The sequence below is a fragment of the Oxyura jamaicensis genome, chromosome 9 (assembly GCF_011077185.1).
Source record: "Oxyura jamaicensis isolate SHBP4307 breed ruddy duck chromosome 9, BPBGC_Ojam_1.0, whole genome shotgun sequence".
Lineage (NCBI taxonomy): Eukaryota > Metazoa > Chordata > Aves > Anseriformes > Anatidae > Oxyura > Oxyura jamaicensis.
This window is the reverse complement of record NC_048901.1, coordinates 9,139,603-9,154,819: the sequence shown is the minus strand read 5'-3', so window position 1 is coordinate 9,154,819 and position 15,217 is coordinate 9,139,603. Positions and strand designations below refer to the sequence as shown.

At 42.6% G+C, this 15,217-nt stretch overlaps 1 protein-coding gene across 6 annotated transcripts; it reads left to right on the top strand.

The window, feature by feature from the left end:
* Window positions 1–80: 80 nt before the first annotated feature.
* On the top strand, window positions 81–12,627 carry LOC118171342 (coagulation factor X-like). Of its 6 annotated transcripts, none has more exons than XM_035334380.1 (9): window positions 81–1,618; window positions 2,326–2,429; window positions 4,659–4,819; window positions 6,423–6,447; window positions 6,588–6,701; window positions 7,591–7,725; window positions 8,372–9,027; window positions 10,807–10,924; window positions 11,837–12,627. In XM_035334380.1, exons 2-9 carry the CDS (start codon window positions 2,345–2,347, stop codon window positions 12,412–12,414), a joined length of 1,872 nt encoding a protein of 623 aa, XP_035190271.1. In that variant the 5' UTR covers window positions 81–1,618; window positions 2,326–2,344; the 3' UTR covers window positions 12,415–12,627. The 6 variants fall into 6 exon arrangements, with proteins under 6 accessions (XP_035190271.1, XP_035190270.1, XP_035190266.1 ...); XM_035334379.1 differs by having other exon boundaries at window positions 2,263–2,429; XM_035334375.1 differs by having other exon boundaries at window positions 81–1,713.
* Window positions 12,628–15,217: the final 2,590 nt, after the last annotated feature.

The window sequence follows — 15,217 nt, the reverse complement described above, 5'->3', positions numbered from 1 at the left end:
GTGGTTTGCTCTGTATTTGTATACTTTTTCTTTCAACAAAATGTAGTGTTAATAACTTCCTCACTGCCTCCACTCATGCTTGTCTTAATCCAGTGCTCGCAGGTTAAGCGATTCAGCAGGTCAGTACATCTCCATATTTGCTATTGCTTGCAAATCCAGTGCCTGATTTTACCCCACCAGAGTTCCTTACCAGTCCTTAGAAGTGGGAACTCTGCTGTTATTCAAAAAAGAGGTTTAATTCCAAACTCTTGCATGCTCTATTTATCCTAATGTCTGTAAATCTCATCTAATCAGCAAGCTAGGCAAACTCTTTTGTTCATTCTTATTCTATTAAACACAATCAGCTGCAGGCTAAATTAGCATTCCGAATACTTATTGATAGATTTTAGCGTATATGTATGTGTGTTTGCATCTATATCTATACATGTGTGTATACCAGTGAACAAAGATATATAGCACCAGTAAGTTCATAGGAAGTTGCAGTAGTCAAAATGAAGTTCAATACAAACACAATTTGTACTTGATTTTAATCTTGGCATATAAGCCTGCTAAATATAATTAATCTTGTAGATATAAGGTGAAACCAACTCTGCTGTAGTGATACAGTCAATATTTGGACCCGTGTTTGGATCAGCGAAGAATGTCAGTCTGCTCTTGTGATGAGGTTAAATGAAAAAACAACTCAGTTGTGACAAAATTGTATTAGAATTTGTAAGAAAATTAATATGCTATCAGCAAAGAACTGTAATATCTCTTAAGCTTGTAGACTCAGTCTTATTCACTTACAAGCTGCTCACATACTTCCTTAGCAATTGCTGCAGTTGATTCATGAATAAAAGAAGCAACAGACAGGCCAACGGCTTCATGCTGGAGGTAAGCTGCAACTGAAGAGTACATCCAGCCACCTGTCTCTGTCATCCCCGTCTCTGTCTCTCTTTGTCCTTTTTTCCCCTCCCATTTTTTAATTGGTATTGGACTTAAGGATCAACATGTTAAAGAATAACACTTCGTTGAGCAGCAGCCTTCCAGACGAGGCCTGTACCAAGAATACAAGCTTCTGCAAAACCTGACATTGCTAGACATTGAGTTACAAGGAAAAATGGTATTGTGTTCAAAGCTAGTAAAGCATGGGTTTAATTAAAGGCAGAAATCATGATGTCAGTGAATGGCTGTGATTGTTACCAGGCAATATTTGCCTTCCTGCAGGTGACTGCTACAAATCCTCCTACACACTCACAAGTTTACAGATTTCAAAGAGCAGCTTACGTATTTCCCAGATCAATTGATCCTACCTCCTGAAAGAAGATGGAGTGTCAGAAATCTTCTGTAGAAAGAAATTCTCCTGAAGAGCATTGTTACAAAGAAATGGCTTTTATTGTTAGAGGATGTTTTTAATGACTTTTTAGTTCAACTACATATATATGTGTGTAGAAACACCATTTTCTTTCTATTTTGGATTGCAAGTCAGTTTCAGAGAAGCCAGAAGGTTGTCTCTCCTCTGTCAATATTTGTGACTGGTTAATGATCAACCTCTTGACCTCATGGCTGTTCCTGGTGTGCATCCAAATATCTCTCCTGTCTTCCCCTAAAAATAAAAATAAAAATATAAAAAAAAAAAAAAAAAGAAAGAAAGAGAGTATAAATGCATGCTTCTATGTAAAAGTGAATGCATTCTGAGCCTGTTTTTTGGAAGATGACACAGTTACCAAAGAGGTATGTGCTGTCAAGCCCCCATAAATTATTCAGCCTGTGAAGGTAATGTGAAGAAATGCAAACTTCTCTCATGTAATTTTTACTGCCAGGTATGTGGTAAATGGTTTCCTAATTGGAGCTTGGAGATGTGATTTTACTTGACAGGACCCTCAGGAACTGCACAACAGGCGCTGCCGTCAGAAGCTGCTGGCTGAAGCGTGCAGCTCAGACCTCAGCCTGGGATCCTTCGCAGTCCAAACAGGGCTTTTTAGGGCTGGAACTGGCTTCTGCTCAGTTTGGGCCTGATCCAAGCCTGCCATGTTCATCACAGCTTTTTTATTTCTTCTGTGGGCTTTGGATCAGACCCTGTGCCACTTCCTGGGCTAGGTCAATCTGTGCATTTTGCCTTGCAAACTGTTGGGATTCCTGTTAGAGTGTGCAACATCAGTGTTAGAGAACAATGGAAATCCCATTGAAATGAGCTCAGTAGAATTTGCTTTCTTTCTCCCCTCTTTCTCCCTTCCCTTGCCCTCTTGCTTGCACTTCGTTTTGTCTTTGTCTTGTTTGCAGTCTAATTCACCCCTGCTGGTTTTGTGTCCATATACCAATTTCATTCACCTTTTCCCTCTGAAGGAAAGTCAGAGTTTTCCGAATGCTCAGTAAAATGGAGAGCAGTTCCTCGCTTGTGATGTTTCTCCTGTTAATGTGCTCTGTCAACAGCAGCTGTCCGTACTCAGGTAGGTGCTTCTGAATTACATTTTTAACCAAATTACATTTTTAACCTAATTGTTTTCTTGTGAGAATCTCAGCACAAGGTCCTACAGGTTCAAGAAACACTTCTTGAAATACATCAGAGAAAAACGAGTACTTGTGTGTATTTCTGAGAGAAATCAGCCTTTCCTAACTTCCTTCTTAGACCACTATCTTGTTTTTCTTGTATCCTGTTGTTACATTGGAACCAAAATCTGAATTATTATTTGCATGGCAATGTTTTTAAATTTGGGAAGCTAAAATTAGGCGTTTTCAACTTGTGTTCTTGGATGGATGTTGATTTTACTACAGTTGTAAAGGATTTGGAAATGGTTTCAGAGAGCTTTTGAGCACGTGTGAGAATGTGCAGGATCTCACAGGTCATTATGGCCATCCTTGCAGAGGGAGGAGGAGCAGAAGATACCAGTAGTAGAAGTGGTATCTGCAAGCCAGAGGGCTTTACAACAGGCATATCCTCTATGCGATGGTACTTAAAACTGGTAGATCCCTTAAAGATTACTGCAGAACTCAAAGGGTGATAAAAGGTAATTCCAGGTGAAAGACAACTTTGCCTTTACTGGTCATCAGGATCTGTCCAAAGCTTTTCTCAGCTAAGAGTTATTGTGGGCTGTTTCTGGGTGCCTAGAAATGAAGCAATTTGAGATTATTCTAGAGTTTCAGTTGTTGCTGTAAAGACTGATCCTGCAACTGCAAAGAAATGTGTCAACTTATGCTCCATCTGCAAAAGTGGGCTCATTGTCAGAGAATGAACATACTTCTTAAAACACTTCTTACCATCATTTTTTTTTCACAGATGGATGGGTTTAGATATAGATCCCCACTTCTGGACATCTAACAGAAAGACAGAAGTTTCCTTCTACTCTAAGTAGTGACTCAGGGCTCAGTTTAGTCACCACGTGTGACTGTCTGGAGGTACTCGAGATGGCACCTGGTACCAGTACATCCACAAGGGCTGCACGAGCCCTCGCTTTCCTTCAGAGCATCCTGGCTGGACAATCCTGGGGTCACTGTGCTTCAGCTTGAGATGCAATAGCAAAGGCTTGGTAGCAGCAGCAGGAGGTATATGGGGAGGACCTTATTGCTGCATTCCTTCTTCTGGCCGCTCTTTGCTTAATTTGTTGGCACTAATAGCTGTTGAGCCATTGCAGCAGATAGCTTTGTGAAGTGGAAATGAACTGAACATAAGTGCAAAACTGACACTTCATGTATTTATTTTAATGAAGGAGTGGCATCTGTACTATTGTGTCCACAGTAGCTACCTGTAAAGTCGTCATTACTGAACATCTAAAAAGGTGACATTGGATAGAAACCAAATTTCTGCTTTCAGCTTTATTTCCAGATGCACACGCAGCCAGGCAACTAGTAATCACTGTGAATCAGGAAGGAGTTAGGCAGAAAAATACAGCCAACCTCCAAAGAAGCTGCAATACTCAGGAGTTTTGTGAGGAAAAAATATTCCCGTGCTAGTCTACAAGTCCCAGTAGTGAACCAGCAGGTTCTTGCTTCTAAATGTCATTGCCAAGGCTGGGGCAAGGTGTCTGAATTTCTCCAACAAGCGGCACAGAGGTGGGAAGTTTCTGAATTAATGGAAGCTGCTCTGCAATCGGGTCTCTTCCTGAGACACAGCCAGTGCTGCTGGTGCTGTGACAGGGCATGCTGACAGCCACAGCTTGACTGCCACTGACTTGCAAATTACCTAAGGAGAAACACAATAGTAGGTTTTGTGGTTTGTTTGTTTGTTTTTCCTTATGAGGGTCATCAAATCTTTATATAAGACTATCCCTAAAATCTCTTGCTCTATTAAAGTTTTTAAGCCCTTTCCACAGGAGAAAGCAAGCTAAGAAAATTTAGTATTATTTCCCTTCGTAAATCTTCAGTTACAGTGCCTGTGATTGGCACAGTTAAAAAAAAAGGGGGGGGGGGGGAGGGGGGGGGCAAAAAAACTCAAAGTCATGGATCTGGTTCTTTTAAATGAGCTGGATCTTCTAAATCCATTAAAATAAAGCTTAAACCAATACTGCCTTTGGTTAGGACACAGACTAATTTTATTTTCAGTTGTGCTGTTTACATAGCTTGCTTTTTTTTCCCCTATACTTTATTTTGTTTGTCTAACTGAAAGCATGCATGGCTACTACTGTAATGATGCAGGTTTGTGGTCTTCCATTGGCATTAACTGTTTGATTTCATTTTTCTAGTGTTCATGGCAAGAGACAAAGCACATGAGGTGCTGAAAGTTCAGAAGCGTGGTAACTATTTTCTGGAAGAGATTCGTCCAGGGAACTTGGAGAGAGAATGCAATGAGGAAAAGTGTTCGTTTGAGGAGGCTAAGGAGATCTTCCATTCACAGGAGAAAACGGTGAGGAAATTAATGGTGAGATACAAGGAATTGCCCTCAGCAAGACTCCACCAAAAGATAAACCGTGCACTCTAACTGCAACTGACTTACCAATAGGAAAAAATATTCTATCCTTTTTATTTTTGTGTATTACTCAAAGTTCCCACTATTTAATTAGCTATAAAAACACAATGCAGAAAATGTGTGGAGGCAATTTGGGCTTAGATGGAAGGTGTAAGGGAAGTGGGGTAGATATTCCTAATGAACTTGCAGTGTGGATATTCTGGTTACAACATAATGCTGGTTTACTCTGGGACTACATGGTCCATTTGCCTTAATCTTGTTCAGAAAGAGGTAATTTTTGTGTCTTGCAAAAGTTAAAATGGCATTAATTGCTTCACTCTTACTGTCTCCAGTTAACCAGCACATTTAACCGATGTCTGCACTGTTGAACAGAGAGGCTTCCTCAGCAGCTCTTTGCTTAAAGGAGGTCACACAGCACTTGGCTTCAGGCATCCAGTCTACAGGACTGTCCAGAACAGTGCAAGGAGCCTGGGCTGCTTTTTGGGTATAAGGTGCCCAGGGGCACCCTTTATTTTTCACCTACCCTTTCTGGGCAGGTGCCTCTGATGAGGACCTTGGAAGATCCGTGCACTGAAGAGGTGGAAAAGCTGCTGCTTCAGACTGGAATTCTGGCCCTTGCCAGATCCTGGCAAGCTTACAGCTGCAAACAGGCAGAGATGTTCACTTGAGAAACCTGCTAGCTCTGACAGGCACCAGCAGCAATCCTTGCCAAGCTGCTGCAGCCTGCCTGACTCTGGCAGGTTGGTCCCTATGGATTCTGCAGCTTCGTAGTCAGGACATAGTCAGTCAAGGCAGTCTGTGAGATCTTGCTTTCTAAGCAAGTGCTGTAATTATCAGTTTGTTAGATAAATGCTAACACAATTCCTTTAAAGTATACAAAGCTTACTTTAGTCAGAGCCTCAGTCCACGAACATGATTCTGGCATTTTCAGAGGGCACCTGCTTGATCATGATCATCAGATCCCTCCAAATACGTAGGAGGAGCACCTTGGTCTCATGGCCTCCTAGCACCCAGCTGGGAGGTGGGGCTCCAGGCCTTCTGCTGGGACCTTTCTGCTGAAGCAGGAGTTGGAACTGCAGTTTTAATTAGAGGTGCCTGATTTCTCTCTACCCTGAGTTACTTAGGTGGCATCCATGTAGCAGGTGGTAAGTACTATGCAGTAGAAATGGCTCTTAAGAGTGAAGCAGTTGATGCTGAGGGCCTTGCATAGGCACATTTTGGGTAGAAGGTGCAGGGGGTACACTTCAAACTGCTAGGATGGTGCCACAGACCTTTCACTGGCTGCAGGATTTATGGGTTTAAGCTTTGTTTGATTTTCATCCCAGTACAATCCAGTTTATGCGTTCTGTGGCTGATCTAAAGAGAGCTGCATGGGGTTGATTAAAAGATCTGCTTCAAGAATATATTTCATTGTTCTAATCAAAATCTTACCACGCACCCTAAACAGACTGTTTTCTAAATGACAAGTAGCCAGTATGGCCATGTAATGACTGGTTTTTATTTACTTATTTTTATTATTATTTGTGATTTTTTCTTGCAGATGGAGTTTTGGTTCAATTACAAAGGTAGGTATAAAAGGATTTCTTTAAAAAAAAAAAAAATCTATTTCTTGTGTTCCTTCTGGATACAAAGAATTATGTGGAAGTTAAAAAACACACTTCTCTTAATTCCTGGAATTACGCTATGGCTTGTTTCTTCTCCTTAGGTTTAAATCCATGTAGTACAAATCCCTGTAAGAATGGTGGAGTCTGCAAAATAAGACACTACAATTACTTTTGCATCTGCCCCCCAAAATTTGGAGGAGACAACTGTGAAGAAGGTGAGTACAGGAACACACACTTTGACGTTCTTTGTGAAGGAAGGGTTAAGGCTGGAATTTGTTCCTTGGACACTTGAGCTGAACCTTTGCACAGGCTTTTTTACTGAGGTTATCAGTGTTGACTTCATGTGTCCCGTACATATCTGGTCTGCTGTTTAAGATTAACACATTAGAATGGCGTTTTTGGACGTGGCACTGGGGCAACACCATCCTAGAAAGGGAGTCAAGACAGCGCCTGTAGCTGCTTCTAGCTGTGCTGTGCAGAGGAGGGTGGCACAGCCTGTGTCACACAGCAGCTGCAGTTCTGGGCCCCTACTGAGCTTTGCAAGCCTAGAGGAAAGCACATGTCCATCTCCCATCTTCTCCCAAGAAAGGGCAGGGAATTAGTTCTTTTTATCGTGTTAGAATGATAAATTCAGCAACTCCATAGAAGCCTGCACTGGCGGTCTTTCATGATGAGGCCTTATATTTCATGGTGAAGCCCTGTTCTCTTTTTAATTTTATTGAGTAAATCCATCAGACAAATTAGTTTGTAGAAGGATCAAAAGTGGATGCATGTAGAAGCGTGGGGTCTTCCAGGCATGTTACTACTCCTGCTTTACAGGCAGAAAGGCCTAGAGCTCAGCTGTGGCCTCGGAACAAAGCAGACAAATAAATAATAAAATGGTAAACACAGGACAACTAAAGTAGACACGGCAACGTGCTTGTTTTACTACACAGATCAGGGTGTTTTTTTTCTGGGCTTGTGAGTAGTTCCTGCTGTTTCCATCCCAGTTTTCAGCAGCATTTTCTCTACGTTCTGACGCAGTTCTTCCCTAGTGCTAGCAGCTACGAGCTGCTCAGGCTCTGTTGGCAGCACTAACCCAGCGGCCGCCTGTCTCCTTCACAGAAAAGTTCGAGTGCTGGTATAAGAACGGTGGGTGCTGGCAGTACTGCAGGGACAGCAGTCGCTCCTTTCATGTGGAATGCTCCTGCACAAAGGACTACACCCTGCACGAGGACGGGAAGAGGTGCGTGCAAGCAGGTGAGGTGTGATCAGCTGTTGCGTTAGGCAAGGCACAGATTGGCAGGCGGTGCCTTTTCTTTTTCTCTTCACTAGCTGTGGAAGAGCTACACGCTGTGTAGCTGCTTTAATGCATTGAAAATGTCAGTTTTATTTACCTTTAGTATTAAGGTACACCTTAGGTTTTTCTGAAAAAAAAAAAAAAAAAAAAAATGCAGGGGCCCAGGGGCAGCACGGTCTGGACAGCAGCGTAGCCTCAGAGCCATTTCCCTGCGTGCTGCTGTTACCCTGCAGCTTCCTGAGGAGAAGGGACCCGACCGCAGCGCGGGCTCTTCCCAAGTCCGTGTTAGGGCACCAACACTCGTGTCACATCAGGTGCCGTGGGTTCCCCTTCTGTCCTGAAGCGAGCACTTGGCAGGCGGCTCTGTGGTACCAGCCAGGGCTGACGCCGGTGGCTCAGAAGAGGCCTGGCCATGTGCTGGGATTTTCACTAATTAACTCGATGCACCTTGATCGGGTGACTGGGGGGCGTGGGCTTGACATCAAGGCATCCGTGTTGTTTCTGGGCTCTTACAGTCAGTTTGATTTTTTCTCAGACAGAAGTACTGCTTTTGTGTGACCCCACACCAAGCAGCCTAAGCTCAAAGCTTTTTTTTGCTCCCTCCAGGACCCTTTCCGTGTGGCCTGATGAAAGCCAGGCATGCCATGCGAGAGGAGCCACTGTGGCAAGCAAGGATCCCAAGGGAGCTGAGGGAGAGCAGGAATTATGTGGCCACGTGGAATGAGAGCACGGCGGGCACAGTCAAACGCTCTGAGGTGGAGCTAAGCGCTGTCAGGGAAAATGAAACATTACAGGATGCTTCTGAGCAAGGCACAATTATGGAGGATGCTGCTGGACCAGAGGTGGGAGTAGATGCTTCCAGCTGCACCGAGATGCCGGTGGACTCTGGCACCCAGAAGCAGCTGGGGCAGGAAGGGGCTGCCCCTGAGCCCGCGGCCACGGAGGGGACAGCCAGGCCTGGGCTGCGGTGGAGTGAGCCGCCCCAGGGCCCTGCACAGCAGAACGAGACCACAGCAGCTGCTGCCAGGCAGGAAGAAACAGTGGAAAATGCTTCTGGGCAGAACCAAAGAGGGCAGAGCATGGGCCAAAACAAAACCAGGGCAATTCAAACCATGTGCGATGGGCTTAACAAGAGCAGTGATGCCACGAACACTTCAGGCATGGCTCAGCACAACCAGCCAAACGTCAGCTCTAGCTCAGAGCATGACAGCTCCAGGGTAACTGGAGGAACATTGTGTCATCGTGGACATTGCCCCTGGCAGGTAATAATACCAAAACAGAATGCTTGCTTTCTTTATCATGGGGAACATCTGTTGCAGGTTTTACCTTATAAGCATGTGTTGTTTTTTTTTTTGTTTGTTTGGTTGTTTTTTTTTTAAAGAAAACTCAAACTTCTGCAGTTCTTTTTAGTTGTCATCTTTATCATTCTCCCTTGTCCCCAGCCTTGTCTTCTGCACTTCTGTGTTCAGACCTTAGTATGCTCTCTCTTACCTAAGTAAATCAGAGCTTTTCTTGCTCTGTTATTCAGATTCTTTGTTTCTGAGGCTCTTGATGCTTGACTCTTTTTGGAATGGCTGATAGTATATTCACAAAAGTTTTCTGTCATCAGGTGAGACTCGTGTACTGAGCTTTTCATGCTTGTTACAGGTAAGAAGGTAAAACTGAGGGCTCCAAACTGAAGGCAAGTGGCATGTGGCAAACTGGGGAACTTGGCTGAAGTGTTTCCCTTATTTCCACTATTCTGCTTTTTTTCGTGTCCTCCGTTGTTACTAATTATTGCTTATTTATATTGTCTCCATTCCTTCCATATACTTTTTTATTTCTGGGCTTCTGCTTAGAAGGTTAACGTACTGATGTAAAAAAACCTCAGGGTTCTGTCAATCAATTTTATTGCTTTAATTTGACATTTTTCAATTTCCACACATCCAGAGGTGTTTTACAGGTGGACCAATAATAAATTCAGCGTGTAAGGACAGTGCACTCATTTTGCACTCTTGCAAGCTGAAGCATCGCTACCGTGTTGGTTTCCACCATCTTACACACCTCTTATAAGAACACTACCCCTTGCCACTTAAGCAAATGAGCCCTGATTTTGGGGTGCAAGAGGGGACTACGGGCTGAATGCTTGCTGAAGTATAGAGTTTCTTCTACAAATACGAAGTGTTACCACCACGGAAGTTTTAAATTTACATGATCTCAATTAGGGGTAGTAGATTATTTTTTCCCCTTCTTAAAAAGGATCTTTCAAACACTTTCCATTCTTGCTATTTATCTCCTAAGACAGAATTTTCCAGGTTGTTTTCTTTGCTACTTTTCAGTGTTTTACTCTAGCACTATTGGTGAGAATTAGAAGCATTACCAGAATTAATTACGCAGAATTAAGTCAATAAGGCATATGTAAAACATGACATTACTGTAGGCACTAGACCAAGGTACTAGACCAGACTGTTGCTGCCTTTTCTACCATTTGACGATTACCTTCACTGGAACTGCTGCGTACCATTTTAAGATTTTTGCTCAGTTTAACAATGTGAAATAACAGGGATTACTTGAGGCATTGAAGGCGCATATCATTCTGCATAGACAAGATAAACTAAGACCGAGCAGTAGGACTGGGTTTCTATGTCTCGTTTTCTTCTCTGTATATTACTCCAAAGCTTATTAGTAGTAAAAGGAAAAATAAATTTTATTTCTCTCCACTCTTGCTTCCACTTTAACTTGACAAGGGGGAAAAAATAAAAAGCCTTTTCTATTCCTTGTTCATAAAGACAACCACAGGTGTCTTTTTAAACCAGTCTCATTGGAATACACCTCGTTAGTTCACCGCTCCCCCTGAACCAATTTGAAGCCATACGTTGAAACAAAATCAGATGCTTTTTTCCATGGATGAATGCCTGCTCACTCCTCCTTCACTTTATTGAGCTCAGGTCATCGTAAGCTTCTGCTCTTCACAGGTTTTTGATTCATTAGTTGTAGTGTTACCATCTTTGCTTCGGTAGCTGCACTGATCAATAACACTTTGCTCCTCTTCTTCCATACAGGTTTTGATCCGAAATAGCGGAGGAAATGGTTTTTGTGGAGGGAGCTTAATCAACAGCCGCTGGGTGGTCACAGCTGCTCACTGCCTCGACCTCATTAGGCCACACCATGTTACTGTGGGTAAGTACTGTTCATGCGCTGTATGTTCTATAAACCTAGAGGTAAGCTCTTAAATTATGTTTTGCATTGTACATAAGCAAGGTTTGGTTGAAAAACAACCAGACACATCCAAGCAGACTTGGATTTACTCTGCCTCCTCCTTGGCAACAGTTAGGTGCAAAGGTATACAGCTAGTCCCTTTTGTTTTCACCAGAATTTGACACTGTATGGCAGAAATTTACATTTTTCTGTCTCCCATTTCTACAAACTCATTGTGTTTGGTGCCTGAGCCAGGGCACCTCTCAGAAGGAAGGAGGATGCTTGATGGTCTACTCTCAAGAGAGCTTTAAGATTAATTTCTTACCAAGAGGCCCACTTTTTATTGCCAAGAACTGCACCTGTGCCCTGGTAATGTACTACAGCACAAGTTACAATAGCAGGAGTGCTGCCATAAATACAGTCTTGTGCTTGAAACCTCAGGAAAAGAAATGTGCAACAAGAACAAACAGAATACAACACTGGTAACTGGTAAGAAACAATTCTTCAGCTTTATCCATGACTGCATCTTAATGTTTGTCATATTCCTGAGCCCCCCTGCAAGGCTAGACAAACTGTTCAAAATACAGTTCCTGCTAAAAGGCATTGACAGGATTTATGGTAAAATCCCCACCCAGGAATCCCTATTCTCTGTAAATGGTTATTTATCTAGTCAACAACTCTGTGTTGCCCCTAAAGAGCAAACTGTAAAGTTTGATTTGCGGGATCACATCTGCAATATAAAAGGTTATTTTACAGAGCTTGCTCTCATTTTCATCTCTCTCTTCTTGGGACAAAAGGTCAAAGCATTAATCCACTGAACTTCCTTTTAGCCCCTGAAGGTACAGTCCAGGCCATTTACAGTTCACTTCACATTTCAACTTTTTGTTACCACAGGCGACTTTGACAAGTATCGCAGAGAACTGAATGAACAGAAGATTGGCGTGGAACGGAGCTGGACACACCCCCATTACGATTCAAATGACTACAACGGTGACATCGCCTTGCTGTACTTGAGCAGTGACGTTGTTTTTAACGAGTATGTAATTCCCATCTGCCTTCCTAGCCCTAACCTGGCAGCTCTGCTGTCTGAGGAGGGCACTGTAGGGATGGTAAGCGGATGGGGCGCCACTCACGCCAGGGGTTCAACTCTACGCTTCCTCATGAAAGTCAGGCTGCCCATTGTAAACATGGACACGTGTCAGCAGGCGATGGACAGGATCATTACCGATAACATGTTCTGCGCAGGCTATGCCACTGAAGCTGCAGACAGCTGCAAGGGCGATAGTGGCGGCCCTTTTGCAGTACCTTACCACAACACTTGGTTTCTTTTAGGCATTGTAAGCTGGGGCGAGGGCTGTGCTGAAAGAGGAAAGTACGGTGTGTATACAAGAGTATCCAATTACGTTACATGGATTAAAGAGACTGTTGACAGTGTAGCAGATTCAGAAAAGTTTTCCATAAACTTTTCTTAAGAGCAGCTTTATAAAAACAGTGATTTTTATTAGTGTTTCAGTCTGAGACACTATTCAGTTCCTGTCCTTAATGAACAGTTAAGAACAAACAATTTAACAAGCTATGGTAAACAGAGACTCAAGTATTACTAAGCAAAATACTTAGGTATACTAAAGCATTGATCCTTTAAGTACAAAGGGGACAACTGCAACTTTTTGGCTATGTAAAGTTCCTCTTAGAAAGGTTTGGGTTTGTTTGGATGTACTTTTGTTATTGTTACTTGGTTTTGTTTGGTTTTTAGAGAAAGATAAACTTTCTGCTTCTCAAGAATACATTCACATCACAAAAGCAAGCTATGGGTCCTGTACATGAATTAGTCACTTTAAAAATGATGTGCTTTTGTAGTGTTTGTTCCATGGTTATGAAACACCATGCTGGATACAGTATTTAAGGATCTATGAAGCTTCATCATGTGTGCAACTGTTACTTCAAATACAATTCATTTTACTAAAATACAAATGCTTTCTGATATAAAAACAATGTTTGAATAGAATATTGTATTACAAAGTGCACTGGATAAACTCTCTAGGAGAGAGAACTCACCTGGCTGCAGCTAAACAAACAGAAGAATTACACGGTAGCATTCTGAAAGAAAATTGTTATTTTAATGGGGTGAGAAGAAGGAACTGCTGCAGCTGGTAAGGAAAGGTGTGCAGCTGGGGTGTGCGTTTCACCCAGCCAGCTCTGGGCAGAGTACTACAGAAGTGGAACCACAGCACACGGAGCTGCAGGAGCAGCAGACAAACGGAGCTGTCCATTTTCATACCTTTTTTTTAAGGGAAAAAAAAATATATATATACATATATATTCTAAAGACTCCTTCACCCCCTTACACAATGATGTTATTTAGCTCTCACAGGATGTGTTGAAAAACCAGCACTTCAAACATGAAGAATCTGTGAACACACTTAACTGGGGAGAGAAAAAGAAATCAAAAAAAAAAAAAAAAAAACACATATAAAGAAACCTCTTCCTTTTATGACAGAAAATTTTAACTGTGTGCACCTAGCCATTCCCCTAAGAGGCTATTTCTCCACATATCATTAGACATTCCACCTGCTTCAAACAAGTGCTCAGTGACAAAGATGCAGATGAAACAAAATACACACGGGCCAGATTCCCCAAATAGTTACCTGCTTTGCGTACCTACACTGCCATACACAGAATCACTTTTCTCTGCTACAATTAACAGATGGTCTTTGTGACCCATGTCCAAAGACATTTTGATTTGGGGACTTTTCTTACAATTCAGTACTAAGTTGTAATTAAAAAAAAAAGTACATTACTATGTCTCCTCTTCAGCTTTCTTCACAGCCTTTTAGAAGTCCATTATTCCCACTCTGTAAGCAACAAACCCTTGTTGTCTGTCTTACAGAACACATGATATAGAGCTATTGTGATTAATTTTGGTGACAAGAAACTGCATATTGAGGCAACCCACGACCACCAGGGTCTGTACTTCAAGAAAATGCCCACAACTCCCCCCCCCCACCCGAGTGCAGTACCAGACTGCACTACCAGAACTACAAAAAAAAAAAAATCTGAAAAAAAGAAAAAAGTCAAAAGCTATCCTAATCCATAGGTCACCAGGACCAAATGAAACCTGGGCAGGAACAGATCCATACTGCACTTTCACTTAGTTTGCACCTGCCAATATGGCAGTAAAGAATCCCGTCATTCAATAAAGTCTTTCTTAATTAAAAAAAAAAAAATGGAACACTTACCATACTAAAAACAAAAACCACACACCTGAGATAAGTTACTGAGTCATACAAGTATAGCTGGTAAGAGCAGATGAAGTAATCTTACAACTGGTATTCCTTCGGCAGGCTTCAGCACAGGCATTCTTCTTCAGTTTGTGCTCAAAGTTCATGTCCTAACATACAGCTTTTACTTTAGCATTGTAACCCCCGCTGTCAAGTATTTCAGATGCAAGCACCCACATTCTTGCATTCTCCCCATTGGCAATTCCATCAGACACCAGGGGTGCTAGGTGCTTTTTATGTCATTCCACACCAAGATCCCTACCTCACAGAATTCACGTTAGTCTTCATAAGCCAACGGGCTGCGTTCCTCTGGAACAAAGGCAACATTCTTACTGAAATGCCAGCTGCCAGTCCTCCACTCGAGTCATCCTTTCCTTGTAGACACGCTCAGCAGACAAAAAGGCTTTCAGAGGCAATGGTACAGAGCAGAGAGGTACACAGTTTTGCTCTGCAGCATCAGGGACAAATAGCAGCATTATCTACGTAATGCAGAGACAGGAGCCTTCTCCTTACCACTGATAAAATAAGCCTTTTGGAAAGTCCTTGGTAGGCTACAAACAACATGCTTGTTGCACCCAAACATTATGGCAGGACAAAAAAAGGTAAATGTCTTTCAACTGTACTAAATGAAGTCACAGCAGCATCAAAACCAGCAGCCAAAGCTCCACACAGGCAGAGTGCTGAGCTGAGCACTCTGAGAAGTGCCCAGCAATCTGACAGTCCTCTCCAGCGGTCTCAACACCCTTGACTCCAAAGTCTGGCTTACTGCACACATACTCTATGCTCTAGTGCCTCACAGAGCAGCCCTCTGGCTGCAGTCATTTGCTCTCCAGTAGCAGTCACTGTTGAAGGCTTTGCTGTTAGCACAAAGGATCGATACAAGTGGAATATTGTTGTCTTACTTACACCAACCATTTCAACTGGAGGCAGCGGGATTTTGTTGCAGTCAGCCTTCTGGTCTTCTCTTGAACTTTGCATCGTGCATTCATGAAAAATG

Bases quoted from the DNA above. Each gene is read 5' to 3' on its own strand.
- LOC118171342 (XM_035334375.1), top strand. From the start codon at position 1,667: ATGCATTCTGAGCCTGTTTTTTGGAAGATGACACAGTTACCAAAGAG. The intron at 1,714-2,325 runs GTATGTGCTGTC...TTCCCTCTGAAG, and splicing joins ATGACACAGTTACCAAAGAG to GAAAGTCAGAGTTTTCCGAA. The intron at 6,702-7,590 runs GTGAGTACAGGA...TCTCCTTCACAG, and splicing joins AGGAGACAACTGTGAAGAAG to AAAAGTTCGAGTGCTGGTAT.